Below are 27,212 nucleotides of genomic sequence, written 5' to 3' on the forward strand. Positions count from 1 at the left end.
CATCTTGATCCATACTCCCAGCCTGTTTCTATTTTTCTCTAGTAGTGTAGGGATTTGGAGAGGTGGGGTTCCAGGACATATTGGTGAGATTGTCTACCCAGGGAAGTCAGGTCGGCATCATGGTAACTTCTGCAACTTGGTGACTGCCTGCTTTTCTATGTCTTCCTCAGTTTTTATTCCCAATTGTCTTCTCTAAATTTATTTATTTTACACTTATTTATTTATTCGTTAATTACTGGCTAGAGACAAAGAAATTGAGAGGGAAGGGGGAGTTTGAGAGGGAGAGAGACAGAAAGACACCTGCAGTCTCGCTTCACCACTCATGAAGCTTTCCCTCTGCAGGTGGGGACCAGGGACTTGAACCCAGATCCTTGCACACTGTAATGAGTGTGCTTAGCCAGGTGTGCCACTGCCTGGCTCAAAATTTATTTACCATCTTTATTTACTGGATAGAGATAGCCAGAAATCCCTAGGGAAGAGGGTAATAGGAAGACAGAAAGATAATTGTAACACTGCTTCACCACTCACAAAGCTTTCCCCCTGCAGATGGGGGCTGGGGGCTCAAACCTGGGTCCTTGCACAGTGTAACATGTGTGCTTAACCAGCCCCCCTCAGAATTTATTTATTTAATTTGGTAACTGGAGGAGAGGGAGAAACACCAAAGGACTATTCCAACCATCCATAGAGCTCCACCCTTCTTGTCCATGGTTCTCCAATGTTGTATTGGGGATGGAACCCATAGAAGTATGTGATCCAGCTGTGGAGTTGTACTGGATTGTGCTCTCCAGTTTTTGTTGTTGTTGTTTTAAATATTTATTTATTTATTCCATTTTGTTGCCCATGTTGCTTTTTTTTTATTGATGTAGTTATTATTGTTGTTGTTATTGACATTGTTCATTGTTAGATAGAACAGAGAGAAATGGAGAAAAGAGGGGGAGAGAAAGAGAGACACCTGCAGACCTGCTTCACCGCCTGTGAAGCGACTCCCCTGCAGGTGGGGAGCCGGGGGCTTGAACCAGGATCCTTATGCCAGTCCTTGCGCTTTGCACCACGTGCTCTTAACCCGCTGCGCTACCACCCGACTCCCGCGCTCTCCAGTTTTTAAAGTTAGAGCAGAGGTTAGCATGCTATAAGTGTCTTAACCCTAACCCCTTTGGACTTTGGTTTCCATGTGCCAATAAGAGGCTAAATAAACCCAGGCAAGAGGAATAGTAGGATTCCTAGATTCATAGACGTGGTCCTCCTGTTGCTTTCAAACAGACATTGTCATGTCATCTAATAACCTACACCAGTATGCCAGCACTGGTAAGCACTGACTTTTTTTTTTCAAGAGGACTGAGAGACTTAAAATTACTTTTCAAAATCTATAAACAGCAACTCTAAATAAAGGGATTTGAGTTCACTTATGATAAGAATAACATGTTTAGAGAGTCGGGCTGTAGTGCAGCGGGTTAAGCGCAGGTGGTGCAAAGTGCAAGGACTGGCATAAGGATCCCTGTTCGAACCCTGGCTCCCCACCTGCAGGGGAGTCACTTCACAAGCGGTGAAGCAGGTGTCATTCCCGCCACCAAATGTCTGCAGGTGTCTTTCTCTCCCCCTCTGTCTTCCCCTCCTCTCTTCATTTTTCTCCTATCTAACAACGATGACAACAATAATAACTACAACAATAAAACAATAAGGGCAACAAAAGGGAATAAATTAAAAAAAGAAAAAGGAAAAAAAAAAACAACATTTAGAGCCAGACAGTGGCATACCCAGTAGAGTGCACACATTATCACACACAAGGACCTGAGTTCAAGCCCCCAGTCCCTGCCTACAAGGGGGAAGCTGAGCTGCAGGTGTCTCTCTTCTCTCTTCTTCTCTATCCTACTCCTCAATCTCTTCCTGTCTAGCTGCTGGGAGTGGTGTTGTCATGCAGGCACTAAGCCCCAGTGACAACCCTAGCGGTAATAAAAAATTTGATAGTAAGAATAACATGTGTTTGTATAGAAGGTGACTGTCTTTTTAATTTAATGACTACACATAAATTAAAAAGAAGACCCTTTTCAAGTACAGTTCTCTAATAATCTCCCCAGCACCAGATTATGTATGATACTTTCTTTTAAAGATTTATTTATTTATTAGTAAGAAAGAAAGAGAGAACTAGGGAGGGCATCACAGTGGCATATGTGATATTGGGGATTTAATTCAGGGCCTCATGCTGGGGAGTCCAATGCTTTATTCACTATGCCATTTCCTGTGGCCCCATATGCTTACTATGTTCTCTGTGACAGAATCATATTTATTCGAATAAAAAGTTCCTGAAATCCTGATAGTCCACATACAGTTCTTTATCTCAAAGTCAGATATGCAGCCCTAGAATGGAAATTAGGTTATTATGACAGCCTGTATATAAAAAAAAAAAGTTGTGGAGGCCACACTATGATTTTGTAGGTATTTTCTTTCCTTTTTCTTTCTCTCCTTCTTTCTTTCTTTCTTTCTTTCTTTCTTTCTTTCTTTCTTTCTTTTTTTGTTTTTTTGGTTGATTTAATAATGAGTGATAAGAGGGGTACAATTCCATGTAGGTATTTTCTTAAAGCAGCCAGAATATAAATTATAAAATGAGTTGTTTCTGGATGACAAAGAATCAAAAGATGATTGCTGCACGTTCATCTATTTTCTTAAACTACCATAATAGAACTATTTTAGTCCCCTTTAGTGTCCTGATAAACATAACTATCTGACTTGTATACATTTGGACACATTTTTTAAGTGCATAAATAGGTTGCAAAATAATAACAAACTTAAATAGGTTTTTACTTACAGAAAATGCTAAAATTCACTGGAGTTTAAATAGAAAGCCTTAATGAGAGATCTCTCACTTTCTTTGCTAGAATACTAGACAACTGTTTTCTCCAGTTTATAACAGTTGTAAAAAAGACTCCAACCAAAGCCCTAAAGGATTCTTGTGGGGGAGGGATGGTGGGACAAATGACAGATCCATTCACCATCTATCACCAAGAATGGTCAAGGCAGAAGAATCAATATCATTTTGAAAAACAATGTTAACAATGGAATATTTACTTTATTAGATGTATAGAAAGTACTTGGTTTCATTGAGAAAACCCCATTTTTTTTCTTTACACTACTACCCAAAATTTAGTGGGGGACAATAATAAACATTTAACCAGAAATGTGGTAAAATGAGCCTATATATTTTACTGTTGGTACATTCAAAGAAGGGAATATTAAATAGTAGCCAGCTTTTGGCTGTATAAAGGTTTATTTCCATAAGGGTCAGATCATTCAAATGCTATTCTTGTATGGCATAATGCCTTCCCTAAGAAGGTATCCTTACTGATTGTCTGAAAATGACATGGAGCTTTCAGTACTGATAAAAGGGTTAACATCTTTCCATTAGTGAGTTCCTTATAATGCTAGAATATTCCAGTTGGTTCCAAGAGCAGATGACTATTGAAAGCATTTAAATAGCAGAACAAAAGAAGTGTATTATCAATACCTAGATGAACAGACAGACTCAGTGAATCACTGAAATTGCACTTATAAGCATATTGCATCATTTCTGGTTTCTCATTTTCATATTTACTGGAATGAGTTCCTTCTAATATATATTAGAATGGAAAACAAGAGAGAGGAATAATTGACTTATTGATGAAAGGGGAAACAAACCCCTCTCTCTCCCCTTATAGAATGAGGCAACTTTTTTTTTTTAACATAAGCAATATGGAAACTTATTTGAAATGATTTTTCCTTTCATTTTTTAGTTAGTGATTTACAAGATTATAAGATAAAAGTGGTACAGTTCCATATCATTCCCGCCACCAAATGTCTGCACCCTCCCTGCCAATGATAACCACCATAGGTCTCCCAGGGTCTTAGTTATGAGTTGACTATATACATATTTTTTCAAGTTCATGTGTTTCAATTCTCTATATTCCACATGTGAGTGAAATCATCTGGTAGTTGTCCTTCACTCACATATGGAATATAGAGAACTCAAACACATGACTCACCAAACTTTTAAGTGCCATCATTATCCATTGGGATGCATTGGATCGACCTTCTCGTGGTGCATCCCGTGAGTACCCATTCATTGGGGAAACTGACATGGATCCCAGTCACTTTCAAAGCCAGCAACAAGCAGCTCCTGACAGCTTTCAACCTGACGCTATTGACTGGCTACGGAAGAAGGGCAAACACTAGAAGAAGAAATTATCCAAGTGATTCCTCCCACATATTCCTCATACACCCCTTTCCATCCCCTCACCATATTTTTCACAGTCTAGGAATTGTTTATGCTTTTCTTGGCCCATCTATTTGCTTTGGTTAATTATATTACACACATATGAACAAAGTACAATTATCTTTTACTTTCTGGCTTATTTTACTTAGTATAATCACTTCAGGTTCCAGCCATGTTGCAGCAAAAGGCATGACTTCATTTCTTAATGCAGAGTAACTGGGTATTTAGGTTGATTCTAGAGTTTGTGTACTTTTTAAAAATCTTTTATTTATTTATTTATTTATTTTTCTTTTTAATTTTTTTAATTTATATAAAAAGGAGAAATTAACAAAGCCATAGGATAAGAGGGGTACAACTCCATACAATTCCCACCACCAGATCTCTGTATCCCATCCCTTCTCCTGGTAGCTTTCCCATTCTTTATCCCTCTGAGAGTATGGACCCAAGGTCATTGTGGGATGCAGAAGGTGGAAGGTCTGGCTTCTGTAATTGCTTCCCTGCTGAACATGGGCATTGACTGATCTATCCATACTCCCAGCCTGCCTCTCTCTTTCCTTAATAGGGTGGGGCTTTGGGGAATCGGAGCTCCAGGACACATTGGTGGGGTTGTCTGTCCAGGGAAGTCTGTTTGGCATCATGGTAGCATCTGGAACCTGGTGGCTGAAAAGAGAGTTAACATACAAAGCCAAACAAATTGTTGAACAATCATGGAACTAAAGGCTGGAATAATGCAGATGAAGAATTGGGGCCCTCCATTTTGTAGATAGCTAGTAGGCCTATTTTAGTTAAATTCCAAAGGGTCTATAGCTATACTAGTTTTTTTCTCTCTCTCTGAGCCTGAAATCTGATATGCAGGTGGATCCAAGTTATTGTCTGGGGAGATGATGTCATGGCTGGAAAAGGAACAGAAAGCTGGATTAGGGAAGAGAGTAGCTCCCTAATATGGGAAAGGGGTATAAATACTGTTGACTGTAAACCGTATCGATCTGATTTGGTCTGGAGCCCATACTGAGCCTATATAACCTCTGCATCCCTGCAGATCTGAGCTCACATTCTGTGGTCATGAGTAGGAACATAACAAGCTGCCCCAATATTGACCCATCTTCCTTAGGTGTAGCATAGAGTATGTTGTCCATCCTTCCTTCAAAGGATGGAACATTTTCTAACGTTGTTGATCCAAGTTGAGGGCAAGATCCTATGAGGGGCCTACAAAGGGGTCTTTTTTTATTGTTCTTGATAGAGATGACCTGTAATAATAAAGTGAGGGATTTATTTGAGGTCTAGGCCCATCATGTTTGTTTGGGAATCTCAGGACTCCCTGAATAGGGATCCTGCTGATGGGGTGGCCTGATAGTGACTAAAGAGTCATCATTAAAGTATGCCAGTCTCTTGCCCTTATTCAGCTTTTGCAGTCCTTTGTTAAGGTTAGCTTTGAGTGAGTGAGAGAACTGTAATAGGAAGTAGGTGAGGAGGGTATCTAAGTCTAATTAGATACTATTTTATTAGGAACTTTATCCTGACTCACTATAGACTATTGTGTACTTTTGCTTTCAGGTATATATTTTGCCCTAGTTTATGGGTATGTGTGAACATATGCTCTATCTCATGGGACCTCGTCTATATCTAGGTTTTGGGACTTTGTTAGGAAGTGAACCACCTGGAATGGAATTAGAGAATACTATGAAAGGAAAGGTCTCACCCGAGTAATGAAGCCGAAGGGTTGTCATTCCACACCTGAAGTCTCTGGACACAATCTGAAGTGAAGCATGTTGAGGAGGTACTTGTTGTGTTGATTAGGTTGGGATTGGCAGATGCAATATTATTTGGTATGAATTGAGAGAAGCATGCAGGAAAGTGAGCCCCACCCTAAGGTTCTAGGACTGGGGGAAATATAGGTTCTATAGTGGAAATGTGAGGTTCCTGCTGTCTTAGGGTTCAAGAAGATAACAGATAGTTATTGTTATAATCACATTATTTGGTAATTGGGTTAACTTTTAAAAATCTCTTTGTTAGGATTTACTGTATAACACCCAACATCACCATAATTTATGTCCTTTGACATTATTTGTATATAGCTGTGCCTCCGGTTGCTTCTGTTCTCCCTGGTCTAGGCTTTTGAGAGTGTCAACATATCAAAGACAGCCTGTGTATTAAAAAGACTCAATCTGTGCTTTTAAAAGTTTGAGAAATACAATCATTTTTTCCCTCATATTAATTAAATAGTGATTTATATGACTATAAATTAGTAGGAGTGTACATAAACACCATTCCCACCACCAAAAGACTATGTCCCATTCCCCCCCTCCCCCACCCCGGGAAGCTGAATATCCACCCTCACAGTCACCCCAGGGTTTTTACTCTGGTGCCCTACTCCAGATTTAGTCAAATCCTGCTTTTAGTTTCCCTTTCTGTTCTTCTTTCTCAACTTCTGTTTATGAATGGGATCATCCCATACTTGTCTTTATCTTTCTGGCTTAGCTCACTTAACATAATTCCTTCTAGCTCCGTCCATGATGGGTGAGAGAAGGCGGGTTTATTTTTCTTAATAGTTGCATAGTATTCCATTGTGTATATATACCACAGATTTCTCAGCCACTCATCTGTTGTTGGGCAACCGGGTTGCTTCCAGGTTTTAGCTAATCCGAATTGTGCTGCTCTGAACATAGATGTACAAATACCTTTTTGATTGTGTGTTTATGTACACTCCTATTAATTTGTAGTCATAAAGTTTAATTTATTTTTAAAAAAGAAAAAACAAACAAAAACAAATATCTTTTTGGTTGGGTGTTATGGAATCCTTGGGGTATATCCCCAGGAGAGGAATTACTGGGTCATATGGAAGGTCTATGTCTAGCCTTGTGAGAGTTCTCCAGACTGCTCTCCACAGAGGCTGGATCAATTTACATTCCCACCAGCAGTGCAGAAGGGTTCCTCTGTCCCCACAGCCTCTCCAGCATTTGTTGCTGCTGTCCTTTTTGTCATATGCCACTCTCACAGGGGTGAGGTGGTATCTCAATGTTGTCTTTATTCGCATTTCTCTGACAGTCAGCGACCTGGAGAATTTTTCATGTGTTAGCCTTTTGCATCTCTTCTGTAGTGAATTTTCTTTTCATATCCTCTGCCCATTTTTGGATGAAGTCATTTGCTGTTAGTGTACTTTTTATAGTGATGCTATGGGGAGGGATGTCATTTTGATTTTGTGTTTTCATATCCTTCCCAGTTCCAAATTTGTATCTCCTGTCATCATTCTTCAGACTTTTATATATTGCTGATGGTGGACTATTAGTTTGTAATCCAACAAAGAGAAATCATTTTCAATTCCTCTATTTAAATTCCACCCCCCCCCATCTCTCTCTTTGTCAGTGGTAGAATTCACTGCTACAGGCTGACATTTTCAGATAGAAAGACAGAGACAGAAACAGAGAGAGGAATTATATGCCACAGTATTAAAAACTCCTATATGGTGAGGACCAGGTTCAAATCTAGATTGCAAACAAGGCAAAGCAGGCACACTACCCAGATGAGCTGTTATGCTGATTTCTATTTATCTAATCTGTTATATCTGAGTCACAAAAAGGTCTTTTAAGTAGTGCCTGCTAAATATCTCTCAGATTCATCCCTATGTTTATTACACAAGCTTTATCTAGAATACTGATAGTGCTTAGCCTAGGATATACGAACAGTTATATAACCGACTGTCTCATTCCTGTCATGCATGATTTTAACCCAATATCAACCTCACTTCTAGGATGAGCCTCCAAAATGCAAATGGTTTCTTCATTGCTTTGTTTAAAAGCTTTCAGTGGTTCATCTAAGCACGTTATGTGCTATTCTTGAGTCTTGGCACTTGTTTGCTGTCCCAGGTACAGATTTCATCACTGCAATGCCCTTTCTGGTCACACTGAATTACCTATAGCCCTGAGATGGGTGCTGCTTTTTTGATACTCTGCTTATGATCTTCTTAAACGGAACATCCTGACCCCTTTGAAAATTGGGCCCCTGAAACTTATATACCAACTCTGAAGTGAACCAGCCTGGGGTTTCATGGCCTTGAGGGCTCTGCAGATATAAATGCTTTGGGCTTTTGCAGAACCCCATAATGAAAACTTATATAATACATTCACAGCTCTGTTGTTGTGATAATCATTACATCAAGTAGATTCCCAGAAGGAATTTCCATTTTCTTTTCTTGTATTTTGCATATTCTGGGAGGTAGCACTAAACACCAAGGAGCCCTCTGGGTTTTTTTTTCTTCTTCTTTTTTTTTTCTTTCCCATTGCTATCTCAGCACGTCTACTGCAACACTTACCCTAGTATATTTGTTCACATCACTTTGCCTTCTTCCCCTAACAAAGTGGGCCTCTCCCACTGATTTTTTTTTTTAATCTGGACCTGCTGCTTCCTGGAACATAGTAGGTACTCAGTAAAAATTTTCTTAATTTTAATTATAATACAAATATTATTTCCAAGTACATGGCTCTGTATAAAAAGAAAAAGGAAGCTGGGCCTGAGAGAGTCTGGGTGTGGATCTGGGAGTCCAGGTGGCTACTGAAAGAACCTCTAGAACCTCTGGTTCAATGGAGCTAAAGGAGAGGTAAAACATTGTTGTTTTAAATTATTGTTTATTTTAATGAGATGGAGAGAGAGAGAGAGAGAGAGACACTAAATAGAATACTGCTCAGCTCTGGTTTATGGTGGTACTGGGGACTGAATTTGGGAACTCAGAGCCTCAGGCATAAAAGTATAAACATTATGGTATTTCCCCAGCCAAAAAAAAAAAGATTTTTTTTAAATTAAAAAGTTTTAAAAATCATTTTTATTTATTTGCTGGATAGAGACAGCCAGAAATTGAGAGAGAAGGGGGAGCTAGAGGGGAAGAGAGATACCTGCAGCCCTGCTTCACCACTCACAAAGCTTCCCCCCTGGCAGGTAGGGACTGGGGGCTCAAACCTGGGTCCTTGTGCATTGTAACATGTGCATTCAACCAGTTATGCCACCACCCAGTCTCTACCTAAGCCTTTGCTCTTCTTGATTAATATGTGATCCTGACCTTCGGATCATGAGAGTTTCTCCCCATATTAATACTTCATATCACTCAGGCATCCTTTCTTCGTATTATGTCTGCGAAGAGGATGGGAAGGAAATGATAGTCCATTGCTGGGTTTGTTCACTGATGCTGTAGTTGCATTTGAAAGCCACCAGATGGCTTAAGGAAATAGATTTATTTACAATGGAGGCTTGCAGCTTAGAAATCTGGATCACCCAAAAAGTATGACTGGACGGAGGTCAAAATGTTCTTTGCAGAGAACCGTGAAGAACTAACCAGAGCCCACTTAGTAGTGTTTCCTGCTTTGGGGATGGATCTGTATGTAGTTTTTTTTTGTTGTTTTTTTTTTTCCATCTTCAGAATGAAAAATACTGAACTGTGTAGCATCTTTGCAGGATATATGTTCTAGCCATTACAGAATAACTACTGAAATTCAATCTCACAAATATTTGTTGAATGCCTGAGTCTTAATTAGAGCTTATGAGAACCTTGTTGGAGCAGATGTCACATGAAGCACAGATCTCTAAATGTGGAAAAATGTATAGCAGATAAGAAGCAAAGATGGATGTCGTTTACTTTTTGTGTGCACATGTGCAGCTTATAGTTTCAAGGAGACATGCTGGCGGGAAGATAATTGTGACCTAGAAAATTTTTGCATATCCTCTATAGGCAGATAGGTAAGAGGTAAAGACAAAAACAAAGCAAAAATCTGAATGTCTATAGAATTTGTAAATCAAATGTATTTGGAGTGGTATTTGTGTACACAGAGCAGAGTTCAAATCACTAGACTGAGTTAGAATACTTTAAATAAAGCAATTAAAAATAACGCTATATGCAAAATGATCTGGGAGGATGCATACCCTTCATAGAGTATGTTCAAGTGACTCTTCTGCTATATACCATAGAGACTCTGTCCTGTGTAAAATTTTGGGAATATGCAAGTGTTTATCATGTTGGGATGCAAGGGATGAAATAAAACCCTTGTCAATGGTAATTCCATTCAATTATATCACAGGTTTAATCCCCATCACCATAAATGCTGAACTGATGTTCTGATATCTGTCTTGGAAAAGTGAATAGAATAGGTGTTCAGTGAAATACCCTTGCAATTAGTAAATTCCAAACCAGGAATACAATCTAGACCCATTTTGTATTTACTCAATGTCATTTGTCCATTTAACCAACACATTTTTATTTAATTCTTCTAATAGTCATATAGTAGTGGTGGCTTGTCATATCTTACAAAAAAGCTCTAATACTAATAGCATTTGTTGTACGTTGGGCCCAGTATCAAGTATTTTCATTTGAATTGTTTTGTTTAATACTCATTTAGTCTTAGCAAGCACCTAAGAGACCTAGATAATGTTGACAAAGAATTCTTTTAAAAGTGATGTATTTTAACTATGAGAGAAAGACAGAGAGAGAGAAAAAGAGAGAGAGAGAGAGACAGCTAGCTCAGCTCTGGAATATGGTAGGATGAAACCTGGGACCTCTGGGACCTAAGGTGTAAAAAGCCTGATCAACTATCACTGTGTTCTTCCTCTCTGACCCAGATTATAGTACTCTTAAAGAACATTCTAAGTTTAGGGAGAAATGAGAAAACATAACATAGGGATTTTTAGGGCAATGAAAAGATGCTGTAAATATTATAACAATGAATATATATGTCCAAATGCATTTGTTCAAATCCACAGAATTTACACTAAGGTGACCCCTAAGGTAAATTCTGAATTCTGGGGGGTCAGAAGGTAGTGTAGCGGGTTAGGTGCTGGTGGTGCAAAGCGCAAGGTCTAGCCCTAGGACTGGTGTAAGGATCCCAGTTCGAGCACCTGGCTCCCCACCTGCAGGGGAGTCACTTTGCAAACGGTAAAGCAGGTCTGCAGGTGTCTATCTTGCTCTCCCCCTCTCTGTCTTCCCCTCCTCTCTCCATTTCTCTCTGTCTTGTCCAACAATGACGACATCAATAATAACAAGAATAGTAACTACAACAATAAAACAACAAGGGCAACAAAATGGAATATATATATGTTTTTTCCCTCCAGGGTTATTGCTGGGCTCGGTGCCTGCACCATGAATCCACCACTCCTGGAGGCCATTTTTTCCCCCTTTTGTTGCCCTTGTTGTTGTAGCCTCATTGTGGTTATTATTATTGCCATTGTTGACGCTATTCGTTGTTGGATAGGACAGAGAGAAATGGAGAGAGGAGGGGAAGACAGAGAGGGGGAGAGAAAGATAGACACCTGCAGACCTGCTTCACCGCCTGTGAAGCGACTCCCCTGCAGGTGGGGAACCGGGGGCTCGAACCGCGATCCTTATGCCGGTCCTTGCGCTTTGCGCCACATGCGCTTAACCCACTGCGCCACTGCCCGACCCCCCTAAATAAATATTTTTTAAAATTATGAACTCTGAATGATTATGATGTGTGAATGTAGGGTTTGTCCTTAGTCACCAATGTACCCATTCTGGAGAATGAAGTTGGTAGTGTGGAGGCTATGTAAGTGTAGGATTAGAAAATCCTGTACTTCTTAATTTTGTTAACATAAAAGTGCTCTAAAAATGAAAGCTTTCTGCATATCCATCATGTTATATTCCCAAAAGGTCTTATAAACATTCTGTAAAAATGCCTTCAGTCCCATGTTCATTCTAGCTAAGGCATGGATACAAAATATCCATCAATGAATAAATGGAAAAAGAAAATATACCAAATGTATACAAAAATATTACTCAACCTTAAAAAGGGGTAAAATCTTTCCATCTGTAACAGTATGGATGAACTTGAAAGACATTATGCTATAGTCCTCTTATATAAGTTACCTAAAATAGTCAAATCACAGAATCTATATATAGTAAGCCAGTCACAGAAAGACAAATAGTGCATTATTCCTCTTATATAAGTAACATAAAATAGTCAAATCACAGAAGCACCAAGTAGAATGGTGTTTTCTAGGATCTGAAGAGAGGAGGAAATAGGGAATTGTTGGGTGGGACAAAGTTTCAGTTATATAATGACTAATTTCTAGAATTCTCTTGTACATTATAATTAATGATACTGTACTGTGCACTTCACATTTTATTCAAAGGGTAGACCTCATGTTAAGTGTTCTTCTTATTTATTTTTTTAAAAGGTTTCTTTTTATTTATTTATCCCCTTTTGTTGCCCTTGTTGTTTTATTGTTGTAGTTATTATTGTTGTTGTTGATGATGTTGTCGCTTTTGGATAGGACAGAGAGAAATGGAGAGGGGAGGGGAAAACAGACAGAGGAAGAGAAAGACACCTGCAGACCTACTTCACCGCTTATGAAGCGACTCCCCTACAGGTGGGGAGCCAGGGGCTCGAACCGGGATCCTTACCCTGGTCCTTGTGCTTTGAGCCACTTGCCCTTAACCCGTTGTGCTATCGCCTGACTCCCCTCTTCTTATTTATTTATTTTTTTAGTGATTTAATATTGATTTACAAAATTACAAGATAACAGGGGTACAACTCCACATGGTTCCAACCATCAGAGTTCTGGATCCCTAATCCCTCCATTGTAACTTATAGCAGCTCTCCCAAGGTTGCAAATATGGTCAACTATTATTTCTACAACCATCTGTCTATAGTTGTATATATTTGGCCTTTTTTTTGGGGGGGGTCCCTTTTTCTCTTCCTTTCCAAGACACACACACACACACACACACACACACAAACACACACACACACACACAATTATTACATCCAAATGTCCCTTCCTTTTTCCTCCTCTCTCTCCAGTTCCAGATGGACTTGGAGTTCAGAGCCCTCTGGTCCTCTTCTTGCTATCATTTCTCCCCCACTGGAAGTATGGATCAAAATTGTTTTTGGGTGGTCTGGGAGGTGGAGCAGTGGATAAAACATCAAACTCTCAAGCACGAGGTCCTGAGTTCAATCCCCGGCAGCACATGTACCAGAGTGGTGTCTGGCTCTTTCTCTCTTCTCCTATGTTTCTCATTAATAAATGAATAAAATCTTTAAAAAAATTGTTTTTGGGGTGCAAAAGTGGGAGTTCTTGCTTCTGTAATTGTTTCTCCACTAGACATAGGCATTGATAGCTCGATTCATACCCCCCAGCCTGTTTCTATCTTTCCCTAGTAAGACAGAACTCTGAAGTGGTGAGGTCATCCGCCCAGAGAAATCAGGATGGAATCATGATAGCATCGGCAACTTGGTGGCTGAGGCTGTGGATGTTTCAGTTGTAGTTAGTGGATTCTGTTTAGGCCCATTGCAGTTATCTGTTGTTTTGAGGACAGATGTGATTAAAATAGTGCATTATTCCTCTTATATAAGTCACCTAAAATAGTCAAATCACAGAAGCACCAAAGAGAATGAGTGGTGTTTTCTAGGATCTGAAGAGAGGAGGAAACAGGGAATTGTTGGGTGGGAATCCCTGTTAGTCCATGGCCATGCCTCCCAGCTCATGTTAAGTGTTCATACCACACAAAAACAAAAGGACACAGAAAACTTCAGGAGGTAGTGGTCTACTACCTTGACTGTGGTGATGCTTTATGGGTATTTATGTATGTCCAAACTCACCAAATTTACACATTAAGTATATGCAGTGTTTGTATATCAGCTAATCCTCTGTAAGGCTTTGTAAAATGAAGCTTATCGAGTAACTGGAGAATAGTAAGATAACAGGAGAGAAGTCCTGTTTGCATCAGGATTCCTAAACATTCTGATATGAGATTAGAAAGGATCATAGAGAAATGTAAGCAGTTGTCTTGGAAGATGCTGTGACTGATGGGGGGACTCATTCAACCAGCACTGGCTGAACACTTGCAATACATGTTCTTGATAGAAGTAAGATTTGAGGTGCCGGGTTCTGGCACACCTGGTTGAGTGCACATGTTACAATGTGCAAGGACCCAAGTTTGAGGCCCCGTCCCCACCTGTAGGGGGAAAGCTTCATGAGCGGTGAAGCAATGCTACAGGTGTCTGTCTGTCTCTCTCCTTCTCTAACTCCCCATTTCATCTTGGTTTCTGGCTGTCTCTATATAATAAATAAATAAATAAATAAACATAAATAAATATAAAAAATAAAAAACCAAAAAAAAATCTATATATAAAAAAAGAAGATTTGAAATTCAGTAAGAGACAAACATTTTTGGTTGAGGGTTGCTTCCCACTTCCTTGAACAAAGTCCTTTAAGAAACCTGAACTCCGTGGGGCTGGCTGGTGGCGCACCTAGTTAAGTGCACGTTACAATGCACATGAACCCAGGTTTGAACCCCTGGTCCCCACCTGCATGGGAAAAACTTCACGAGTGGTGAAGCAGTGCTACAGGTGTCTCTCTGACTCTCTCCCTATCTCCCCTGCCCCTCTTGATTTCTGGCTGTTTCTATCCAACAAATAAATAAAGATAATAAAAAGAATTAAAAAAAAGAAACCTGAACCCCATGGTGTACAGCACCAAAGTAAAAGACTGGTGTGGGGGAAGGTTCAGGTCCTGGAATATTATGGCAGAGGACCTAATGGGGGTTGTATTGTTCTGTGGAAAACTGGGAAATATTATGCATGTACATACAATTGTATTTACTGTCGACTATAAAACATTAATCCCTAATAAAGAAATAATAGAAAAAAACACCTGAACTCCAATGAAAGCTAGTCATTTTGTTAGCAGAAGGAAGGAAATATAGCTCTGCTAAGACTTGAGAGTTCCCTGCCTGCACTCAGCAATACACATGGACTGAGTATGGTTATTTGGGGTTTTACAGTTTTGATAAAGCCAAAAGATACTCCCAATAGCAAGATATGAAACTGTTACCCCAAGACTTTCCCCAAGACTTTCTCAGGGATCATAAGCAAAGTGCTATCTGCCATATAGTGGAAGTCATTACATAGTAAAGATCAAGAACATCAACTTTTCAACCAAACCTACTGGTTTTGTTTATTTGTATTTTTTTGCTGGCTATCATTAGGGTAATAGTTAGCAGACAGAAACAACAGTATTGATCCCAGAAAATAAAAATAAATAGTACATGTAAAAACTATTCTATTTACTGTCAACTGTAAACATTAATCCCCCAATAAACAAATTAAAAAATAAATAATAGTTAGGCTGAATGGTTATGGCTAGTTGAGATCTTCAGCTGTGGTTATTGGTACATAGAATTGTTAAAGGAAAAAAAAAGAATTGTTAAAGAAATAAACAGGCTCCAAATTGATTTAATATTTTTTCAAAATTTAATTGACAAAGGAGCTACAAATCTAACTTGCAATTGCATATATCTGTTTGATCCTAAAGTAACCCATAGTCCCTCAAAAATTGCACCAGTAAGAAACTTCACAATAGCCTATAACCATGCCTAAAAGATAACATATTTAAAAAAAAAGTGCAACTTCCCAGGAAACTGTGCAACTCTTTAATATACCCTTCAGGTAGAATGGTGGAGGATCATGACTAAGAAGTTTCCAGTGGGGAAAGCCAGTACCTTTAGAATTCCTTCTAGAGTGTAGAACTGGGATCTAAGAATGGACTTTGTTATCTGGAAAGTTTTTTAAACTTAACTTTACTGGGGGTGGGGTGGTGGGGACTGCAGGTGGGGGTTGGGGACTAATGGCACTTGGCAACTTTTAAAGTTTTTTTTTTTCTTTGCACATATAACTAGACCTTAGACCAGTAACTTCTCCCAATCTTTATTTTTTAAAATTTTTTATTTATATAAAGGAAACACTGACAAAAACCATAGGATAAGAGGGGTACAACTTGACACAATTCCCACCACCAGAACTCCGTATTCCATCCCCTCCCCTGATAGCTTTTCTATTCTTTATCCAGATTATTAGCTCACCTCTGAGTTCCCATTACCAACATCACATGTGCCAGAGTGATGTTTTGGTTCTTTCTTCTTTTTTTCCTCATGGATAAATAAATCTTTACAAAAACAAACAAACAAACAAACAAACAAACGAATAAGAATGCAGGCATATTTCCTGACTTCAAAGAACATAATGCTATAGCAATCCATACCAAGTGGTACTAGAATAATAATAATAAAAAAGGACACACAGATATATGGGATAAAATTAGGAGTCCAGAAATAAAAATTTACATATATGAACAGTCAATTAATTATTTATTATTTTACCAGAGTACTGCTCAGTTCTGGCCTATTGTGGTGTAAGGGATTGAACTTGCGACCTTGGAGTCTTAAATATGAGTCTTTTTGAATAAGTATTATGATATCTCCCCTGCCCCTGGACAGTTAATTTATGGCAAAGTAGTCTTGAAAATAAAAGGGTTTTTTTTGGTCATTTAATAAATGATATTGAGAAAATTGTGTAGAAAACAGGATCACTCTATCATATCATGCACAAAAGTCAACTCAACAAACTGGGTGTTAGATCAGAAACTATAAAGTGTCTTGTAAAAAATATTGGCGAAACACTCCAGAATGTCATTTTCAGAAATATTTCCAGAGATTTGAGTTCATTTGAAAGGAAAACAAAAGCCCAAATAAGCCAACAGGACTATATTAAATTGAAAAGCTCATGCATAGCAAAAGAAACCATCACCAAAATGAATACATTATACCTCGGACCAAAGTGAAGAACTCAAAAAATACCAGTCTCAGTTTGATAGGGGGTGAGGTGTGCTGACACGTAGTTTGGGAAGATATCAAAATTTATCCCTGTGACAATCGTCTTGTAAAGTATTTCATCATTAAAAAAAAAATCACCATCTTCACTACTTGAACTACAAAACTGTTAATTACCAGTTGGACACATAGTTAGAAAATTTAAACTTCTACATTCTCAAGAGTTAGATGTGGCCATGACTCTAGTCAGGTCAACAGAATGACTAGGAATAACATGTGCTACCTCTGGGACACACTCTGAAATCTGAGATATACACACCTCTTTTCCTTCCTGCTTTTTTTTTTTTTTTTTGTGGCGCTAAGATAGATGTGATAGGTTCAAGAGTGAAGCTAGGAAAAAGAGTAGTAGTAACCCCAAAGCACCTACCTATGGCCTGAGAATAAACAACAACAACAATATTGTGCTTCAGATACAGTACACTTGGATTTAGAGTAACTTAATCTATACCTCAACTGAAACCTAGCCCTACTTTTGAAGTAGAGCACTAAATATTCTTATCTCCAAGTGGGAAAGGCAGAGTCATTTTTGAATAAGCAGAAAAGAAATTTTATTATTTTAGTTAGGATTCTGGGCTTCGAAGACTGTGCCAGCAGTAGCACACTAGACTTTATGGTTGAGGCTCCAGAGATCCCAGGTTCAGTCACCAGCATTACCATGAACCAGAGCTGAATCATGTTCTGCTCTCTTATGAAAATAAATGAATCTTTAAAAAAATAAATAAAATATTGTATTAAGACTGGGGTTTTGGTCCAGTGAAATCATACATAACCATTAAGCACACAATCTGAGTTAATCAGCATAAGATATTACAGGAGAAAGTACATGCTCCAGCTTAGTGCTGACCTTTCTTCAGATTGTTACATATGAAAGAATTAAACTTTTATTTCATTTAAGTTGTCTATTTTAGGGTCAATTTAGGGTCATTTTGATATTTTATATCAAAATAGATGCTTAGACTGCAGTCCTAAAGATCATATAGTTAGATTTCTTGGAAAATCAGGACATAATCTCAAGAATAACAACAACAACAACAAACAGTGTGCAGTGGATAACAGAGGCAAGCTCAGATCAGAGAGCACAAAAACATTAGGAGGTGAGTTTGAAGAAAAGGAAGTGCTATTAAAGAAAATGGTATTGTTGAAGGTATTTAATTCTCTCAACAAACAACAGTAACAAAAACAGTAATACGACCATTCTTGCAAAGTGTTCTGGTAAATTAAGCCAGAAGCCTATTAAAAAAAAAAAATTATTTGTTTTCCCTTTTGCTGCCCTTGTTTTTTATTGATGTTATAGTTATTATTGTTATTGTTATTGATATCGTCGTTAGGATAGAGAGAATTAGAGAGAGGAGGGGAAGCCAGAGAGGGGGAGAGAAAGACACCTGCAGACCTGCTTCACTGCCTGTGAAGAGAGGACCCTGCAGGTGGGGAGTTGGGGGCTCCAGGATTCTTTATTATTATTATTATTTATTTAAGAAAGGATCAATTAACAAAACCATAGGGTAGGTGGGGTACAACTCCACACAATTCCCACCACCCAATCTCCATATCCCACCCCCTCCCCCGATAGCTTTCCCATTCTCTAGCCCTCTGGGAGCATGGACCCAGGGTCATTGTGGGTTGCAGAAGGTAGAAGGTCTGGCTTCTGTAATTGCTTCCCCACTGAACATGGGCGTTGACCGGTAGGTCCATACTCCCAGTCTGCCTCTCTCTTTCCCTAGTAGGGTGGGCCTCTGGGGAAGCGGAGCTCCAGGACACATTGGTGGGGTCTTCAGGATTCTTAAGCCGATCCTTGCGCTTTGTGCCATGCGTGCTTAACCCGTTGCGCTACCGCCGGCTCCCCAAAAGCCCATTTTATGAAAAGAAGCTTTGAAAGGTTTTTACCCCCCTCTAGGAATGTTTATATTTTAAAATAAAAGTAAGTCTGAGGGACACTTCAGGATCTTGTAACAATGTTAACGTAAGAAAGAGAAAGCAGTAGACTTGTCCCAACAACAAATTTGCACTCTTATTTTTTTCTTCAGTGCTGTTTATAGCCTATTACATAATGTAGCTCTGCTATACTTTTCAACTTAGCATTGTGTGTTTTAAATTCATGTCAACAATTCTTAATTGCAGAATATTAACAGGAAGTAATTTTTAAAAAGTCCATAAAAATCTTTTCTTTGATGGAAGTATGATCTGAATTTTAGAAATACTTAGCAGTGGCGAGGCATCAAAAGTCTCAAAGGAGACTTAGGAAATTTTCAGGAAAGGTTTGTACAGTCTATTTTGTGCAACCTCATAGCAAAAACAAATAAATCAAAAGAAAACTACCAGGCAAACTGCCCAGAGGAAAATCTAAATTACAAAATAAATACTCCAAGTTTAATGTTACATGTCTGACCATATTCTCCAATACCATAGAGTTAATCCTGTTGGAACCCTTACATTACCATCCAGACCACATTAAAACAAAGTGGGGAACTAAATCCTGTGGGGGAGGCAGGATAAAACCTTTCTCTGTTTCTGTGGCTGCTAATCTGATGTGCCTTCCCTCATTTGAGATTATCCGCCCATTTTGGCAGAACATTTGTGGAAAACACACGCACACGCACACTCTCACATATGGACTCCTAAGTCACCCATCTGGGCTCCACCCACCCTGTTTTTTTTGGGGGGCTGAAATTTTGTCACAGGAACAAACGCTTATGTTGCATGATTTAAGAAACAAGAATGACCATATGAAGTTCACCTAAAGTGCTTTCCTTCTCTATTTTTTTCTCCTGTAAAATGGGTTTACCAAAAATATTTAATGTGTACTTATTCTATACAAATACTTATTTTTAGAGTCAAGGATTCAGCTCAGGGCTCGAGTAGAGGGCCTGGCCTCAAACCCAAGATCCTAAGTTTGAGACCAAACACGCTACACGTCAAGGCTGAGCAGTGGTCTGTTTTTTTTTTTTCTCTCAAAACAAAAACAAACAAAAATCCTTATTTGATAGTCACTTCATGTGTGCACCTATACATTTTGCACAAAGAGAAACATTATATTGGAAATGATCCCTATTCTGAAGTTTTTATTCATTGAACATGGTGCTCCCATTTAATTTCGGGCAAGTCATCATCTTGCGCACTCATCTCCCTAAAGGCTCCAATAGCAGCCTCCGCCCGGTCTGGCAGGCGAGCTGTCTTATCAGTTTATGGGACAAGAGATCCACTAAGCCAAAAGGGAACCAACTAGAAAAGCAAAGGTGACACATCGTCATTTTTGTCCTTTGCGGCTTATCGTACTCAGTCCCGCCGTCGCACCCGCACTCTGTCCCCACTCAGCCCAGGAACTTTGGACGGAAGCCGAACCGGAAGTAGCCGGCTGGTGCCAGCGCCCCGTGTACCCCCTCCCGGGCAGATCACGCCCCAGGACCAGCTGTGCCGGCCCAGGCCTTAGGTAACCCGGGTCCGGGACGGCCTCGCCCGCACAGTCAATCTGCAGCGGCCGCTGTACAGTCGCGCTGTCCCTCCTGGCAGCGCCTGGCTCATGCTCTCCGCCATCAGGAGATCCTGTCAGCTTCTCCGCAGCCCCGTTCCCCCCGCGAGAATGGGCGACTCCGCCTCCCGAATCGTCAGCCCAGACCAGGCTCTGCCGGGCCGGAAAGAGCAGATTCCCGTGGCGGGTAAGGACTCAAGCTGCGCATGCGCACCCTTCTTCCTCCGCCGCTGCCCGGAGGAAGCCGCCAGCTAGCGGGAGACCGAGTCTACACATGCGCAGAGAGGCTTCTGACTGGGCTGTGGGCCTTAAGTCTATCCTCTTTGTTTACTCTCTCATTTTAAAAGCAGAAAGAGCACGCTGAAGGAGTCCAGTGTATTGGAGTTAGTGCAGACTGGGCAGGAGAGAACAACTCGCCGTCCACCCCTAACTCCGGTCTCCTTGCTGCTGATATGCTAGGCCTCTTATGACCCTATTTGCTCTGGGGTCCTTGCAAGCAGAACAGTAGTGGACACGAACAAAGCTGCACCTCAGTTCCAGGTTCTGGTTGCAATGATTAACCTCAGCTTCTGTCCAACCCCAGGAACTGCTCAGATCCCGCCCCAAATTTTCCGGAGCTGCTTGGTGCGCTCCAACTCAGGGCTCCTCTAGGGAGGGCCTGTGCTTAGTTTTTATTATTTATTTTATTTTATTTTATTTTATTTCCTCCAGGCTTATTGCTGGGGCTCGGTGCCTACACCACGAATCCACTGCTCCTGGAGGCCACTTTTTCCCTTTCGTTGCCCTGGTTTTTAAAAATTTTTTTTTTTTTGATCATTCTAGTTATTATCGCTGCTATTGATGTCATTGTTAGACAGGACAGAGAGAAGTGGAGAGAGGAGGGGAAAACAGAAACGAGGAGAGAAAGACACCTGCAGACCTGCTTCACCGCCTGTGAAGAGATGCTCCTGCAGGTGGGGAGCCGGGGGCTCGAATCGGGATCCTGTGCTGGTCCTTGCGCTTTGTGCCACGTCTGCTTAACCCGCTGCGCTACCGCCCAACCCCCTATATTTATTTATTAAAATTAAAAAAAAATTTATTTAAGAAAGGAGACGTTAACAAAAACATAGGATAAGAGGAGTACAGTTCCACACAGTTCCCACCACCCGATCTCCATATCCCATCACCTCCCCAGTAGCTTTCCCATTCTCTATCCCTCTGGGAGCATGGACCCAGGGTCGTTGTGGGTTGCAGAAGGTAGAAGGTCTGGCTTCTGTAATTGCTTCCCTGCTGAACATGGGTGTTGACTGGTCGGTCCATACTCCCAGTCTGCCTCTCTCTTTCCCTAGTAGGGTGGGTCTCTGGGGACGCGGAGCTCCAGGGCACATTGGTGGGGTCTTCAGTCCAGGGAAGCCTGGCCGGCATCCTGATGACATCTGGAACCTGGTGACTGAAAAGAGAGTTAACATACGAAGCCAAACAAATTGTTGAGCAATCATGGACGCAAAGCTTGGAATAGTGGAGAGGAAGTGTTGGGGGGGTACTCACTGCAAACTCTAGTGTACTTCTGCTTTCAGGTATATATTTTGCAGTAGTTTATGGATACGTGTGAACATACACTCTCTCACAGAACCTCGTGTATATCTAGGTTTGGGGACTTTATTGGGGAGTGGAACACCTGGAATGGAATTAGAGAATACTATGAAAGGAAAGGTCTCACCCGAGTGATAAAGCTGAAGGGTTGTCATTCCACACCTGAAGTCTCTGGACACAGTCTGAAGTGAAGCATGCTGGGGTGGCACTCGTTGCGTTGATTCGGTTGGGATCTGTGGATGCAATATTATTTGATTTGGATTGAGACAAGCATGCAGGAAAGTGGGCCCCACCCTAAGGTTCCAGGACTGGGGGAAATAATAGGCTCTATAGTGGAAATGTGAGGTTCCTGCTGTCTTAGGGTTCCAGAAGACAATGGATAGTTATTGTTATCATCACATTATTTGGTGATTGGGTTAACTTTGGAAAGTTCCTTTGTTAGGGTTTGGGGTATAATACCCAGCATCTTGTATATAGCTGTGCTACCAGTTGCTTCTGTTCTCCCAGGTCTAGGCTTTTGAGAGAGTCAACATATCAAAGACAGTCTATTGTATTAAAAAGACTCAGTCTGTGTTTTAAGAAGTTCTGGACATATGATCAATTTTTCCCCTCTCATATTAATTAAATAGTGGTTTATATGTCTACACTTTAATAGGAGTGTACATAAACACCATTCCCACCACCAAAAGATTGTCTTATTCTCCCCTCCCCCCCCCCCCAAACCCAATGGCCACCTTCCCCTTTACCACAGGGTTTTACTTTGGTGCCCTGCTTTTATTTATTTTTTTTATCTTTACCTAGCTGTGCTTCCCAAACTTTAGAAAATTGAAAAGACCACCGCCCCCCCAATCAATAGTATAAAAGTCATGAATGAGAAAGATGATCCTAGAATGCCCAGTATAAGTTGCAAAAGCTGAACCAGTCCGTTGCTGTTATAGACTGAGCAGTTTGCAGACAGTAAAGACCCACACATCCAAGTAGTAATCGTCTGAATAGATTTACTTGGTGCAGATATTTCTTAAAGTGAAGCCCCAGTTCCCAGACATTTTCATTTTCCCTATCCATATAACTCATAACAGCCAAACCAGAGTGCAAGCATCTCTATATCTAGGTCAGTAATCTGCTTTTTATGGAGCAGGCCCAAGCCTACAAGGCATATATCCTTGTTCAACTGCTTTAACTCCCCCCCCCCCCATAACATTTTTAGATGGTAGCTTTTCTAGTTTCCATTCCTGGGATTCCTCCTTGTTGACAGGTTATTGAAAGTTCTGATTGATTCCAGAATATGAAGTATTACTTCTTTTGGTGTATTTTGGTTGTTGTAAACTTGAAGCTTTTGTGACAAAAACACTACCATCTGATGTTAGAAGATAAAGTCTATCTTTAAGTGTCTTTGACTCAAACTTGTAGCAAGTGCATATTCTGATTAAAAACTTTTGGTGGTGGGGGTCAAGCAGTATCGCAGTGGGTTACATGCACATTGCGCTAAGCACAAAGAAAGGCAAAAGGATCCTGGTTTGAGTCCCTGGTTCCCCATCTGCAAGGGGGCTCGCTTCACAAGTGGTGAAGCAGGTCTGCAGGTGTCTGTCTTTCTCTCCCTCTCTCTGTCTTCCGTCCTTTCTTGATTTCTCTCTGTCCTATAAAAAAAACTTTTAGTGTTAAGGCTTATCATTTTTTATTTTATTTTTTTTTTACCAGGGCACTGGTCAGCTCTGGCTTATAGTGGTGTGGGGTTTTGAACCTGGGACTTCAGAGCCTTAGGCATGGTAGTTTGTTTGCATAACCATTATGCTATCTGCCCCTGCCCAAGGCTTATCATTTTAAGCTTTAATTTTACATTTTTTTCTTGTTTCCTTAAGGAAACTTACATCTTTTTATTAAGTGAAGTATAGTGGTTGATTTCTCCTTTACAAGAAAGTAAGATTCAATCTTTCCAAGTTCTTTAATGTTTAATTTCTTCCAGGCTCCCCACAGTATATCAAAACATGAATAGATCTACTTTGGGTGATGGATTAAAACTTAACTTGGAATTGGCTGTCCTCATCTGAAGCATACGTCAGGACTGGCTGACTGGCAGGATACACAGTCATATGCCTGATATGATATGTGGAGGTGGTCTTTATTTCCTTGTCTGGATGCAAAGTGGTCCTCAGAGAACTTTGAGATTGGGGGAAAGGGGAATTCATGCTTGATTAACTAACTGGAGATAGGTAAGAGGTAGAAAACTTAACATTAAAACCTCAGAGGGAGTCCGGTGGTAGCTCAGCAGGTTAAGTGCACATAGCGCAAAGCACAAGGACCGGCATAAGGATCCTGGTTTGAGCCACTCCCGCCCCCCGCAGGGGAATCGCTTCACAACCGGTGAAGCAGGTCTGCAGGTGTCTATCTTTATCTCCCCTTCTCTGTCTTCCCCTCCTCTCTCCATTTCTCTCTGTCCTATCCAACAACGTTGCCATCAATAACAACAACAATAATAACTACAACAAGGGCAACAAAAGGGAATAAATAAATAAATATATAAAAAAAAACACCGGAGTCAAGTGGTAGCGCAGCGGGTTAAGTGCATGTGGCCCAAAATGCAAGGGCCAGGTAAGGATCCAGGTTTGAGCCCACGGCTCCCCACTACAGGGGAGTCGCCTCACAAGCGGTAAAGCAGGTCTGCAGTGTTTGTCTTTCTCTCCCTCTCTCTTGTCTTCCCCTTCTCTCTCCATTTCTCTCTGTCCTATCCAACAACATCAACAACAACAATAATAACTATAACAATAAAACAACAAAGGCAACAAAAGGGAATAAATATTAAAAAAACAAACCTCAGAGTACCTCATATTGTTACAATGTAAGTTTAATATAATTAGAATCGAAATTATTTCTAGTGAATTATTGTGAAAGCACAGATTTTAGTTCATATGACACTTTTTATTTTGCGTATTGGAGATTGATGATTTTTTTTTTTAAATCAGGCTGTATGGGATTTGGAAATAAAGCTCAAGATAACATTGACTTAAGACAACTCAAGATAACTTGAGCTCATATTTAATCCCTCTTTTGCCTTTTACATTCTTAGATAGTGTGCATTGTGATGCCATTTGGGGGAGAGGGAGAAGCAGAACTCCCACTAAAGGATATAGTCTCTCTCTCTTTTATTAGATAGGGCCAAGAAATTGAAGGTGGGGGGAGACAGAGAAGGAGAGAGAAAGAGAGACACCTGCAGACCTGCTTCACTGCTCATGAAGCTTCCCCCCCCCCCCCCCCCCCCCCGCCCCGCAGGTGGAGAGCAGGGGCTCAAACTTAGGTCCTTGCAGTTGGGAATGTGTGTGCTCAATTTGATGTGCCACCACTTGGCCCCCTAAAAGTTATACTCTTTTCAGAATTTTTAAGTAAAGAAACAGCAGAACAATATAAGTAATTTCAAAGGTGACCCTGAAAATAATTGAACTGTGACAATATATATTTATTTTTTAACCTTTTATTTATTGTTGGATAGAGACAGAGAAAAATTGAGAGGGAGAAGGGAGAAGGGAAAGAGGCAGAGAGACACCTGCAACTCTGCTTCACCACTTGTGAAGCTTTCCCCCTGCAGGTGGGGATCAGGAGCTTGGACCCAGGTCCTTTTGAACATGTAATGTGTGTGCATGACCAGGTGCGTCATCGCCTGGCCCTGTGTGTGTGTGTGTGTGTGTGTGTGTGTGTATATCTTTCTTTCTTTTTTTTTCTACCAGAGAAAACTACTCAGCTCTGGTCTATGGTGGTGCTGGGGATTGAATTTAGGACTTTGAAGCCTTAGACATGAGAGTTTCTTTGCATAACCATTATGCTATATACCTCCCCCCCACAATAAAATATGTAAACTCTTAGCTAGTCTAGTAAAGAAAAATGGACATATGTACAAAAAAAAGAATTGAGAGGAAGGAGAATAGAAGCAGTTAATCTAAAGAATAATAAAAGAGATTTGTATTCTTAGAAATTAAAATTAAAAAGTTGAAGAGTTAACTTTTAGAAAAATATAATTGACCATACTGATCCCCAGGAAGAGGTAGAATATTTAAACAAATTGATTTTTATAGTGAAATGAAGTCAGAAAGTTGTCTCCTCTCAAAGCATTATGTTCAGACAGTTTTTATAGGAGACTTCTAGTAAATATTTAAACAGCAGATAAATCTAATACTGTTTGAACTGGAAGAATGATTGGATTATTTTAAGAGACACGTGTAATATTGAAACCAAACTTGATAAAGATTGCACAAAATATAAGATTTCAGACCAGTCTCAGTTGCAAATATTGATGCAAAAGTGTTAAGATAGCCATGAGTCAACAGGATCTAGCAATAGGGGTTCGTTGCAGAATACAGGGATGTGTCAATATTATGAAACCTATTAACATGACTTATTTAATTGATCTAAGGCAGAAAATGACATAGATACCTTCTAATGTATTGGGAAGTTGTTTGACCAATTAAATAACTCTTCTTTTTTATTTTTTCCATTGGAAGAGAGGAAGAGAAAGAGTGAGGAGAACACCTCTTTGTCATTATATATATTCATAGGGATTGAACTCAGGGCCTCATGCATGCAGGGGATGTATTCTACTGAGCAACCTTCCTCACACTTAACAACTGTTCTTGATAATGACACTCAGAGATTGCTACTTTAACACTATAAACTGTATGAGTCCAAAAGCCAGTTTTTAAGTGCAAAGAATGTTAACTATGAGAAATAATTCCTTTATAATTGTGGTGTGAAGAGAGTCTTTTAAATTATGGCTTGAAAATCAGAAAACTTTTTTTTTTTGAAGATTGATAAGTTAAATCATATCAAAATAAAAATCTTGGGATTCGGGCGGTAGCACAACGGGCTAAGCTTAGCACGTGGCACAAAGCACAAGGACCGGCAGAAGGATCTCGGTTCGTGGGGCTCTCCACCTGTAGGAGAGTAGCTTCACAGGCGATGAAACGGGTTTGCAGGTGTCAATCTTTCTCTCTTCCTCTCTGTCTTCCCCTCCTCTTTCCAGTTCTCTCTGTCTTATTCAACAACAATGACATCAATAACAACAACAATAATAACTACAACAACAATGAAAAACAACAAGGGCAACAAAAGGGAAAATAAATAAATATAAAAAAAGAATGTAAAAAAGTAAATAAAAAATAAAAATCTTCTGCATGGTAGTGGTCACCATACACAAATTCAAAAGGCAAACAGATAAATATTTGCAAAGCATATAGATCAATCTCCCTAATATATAAGAAACTTATAGAAACTAGTAAGAA

The 27,212-nt window shown here is 40.0% G+C and overlaps 1 protein-coding gene across 1 annotated transcript in view; it reads left to right on the forward strand.

The window, feature by feature from the left end:
• Positions 1-20,246: 20,246 nt before the first annotated feature.
• MSRA (methionine sulfoxide reductase A) overlaps positions 20,247-27,212 on the forward strand; it is a 365,587-nt gene continuing 358,621 nt past the window's right edge. The window contains exon 1 of the mRNA XM_007517236.3: positions 20,247-20,560. Coding sequence (XP_007517298.1) covers positions 20,425-20,560 — 136 coding nt within the window. The 5' untranslated portion in view covers positions 20,247-20,424. The remainder of the gene's footprint in view (positions 20,561-27,212) is intronic.

Source organism: Erinaceus europaeus, chromosome 2 (assembly GCF_950295315.1).
Source record: "Erinaceus europaeus chromosome 2, mEriEur2.1, whole genome shotgun sequence".
Lineage (NCBI taxonomy): Eukaryota > Metazoa > Chordata > Mammalia > Eulipotyphla > Erinaceidae > Erinaceus > Erinaceus europaeus.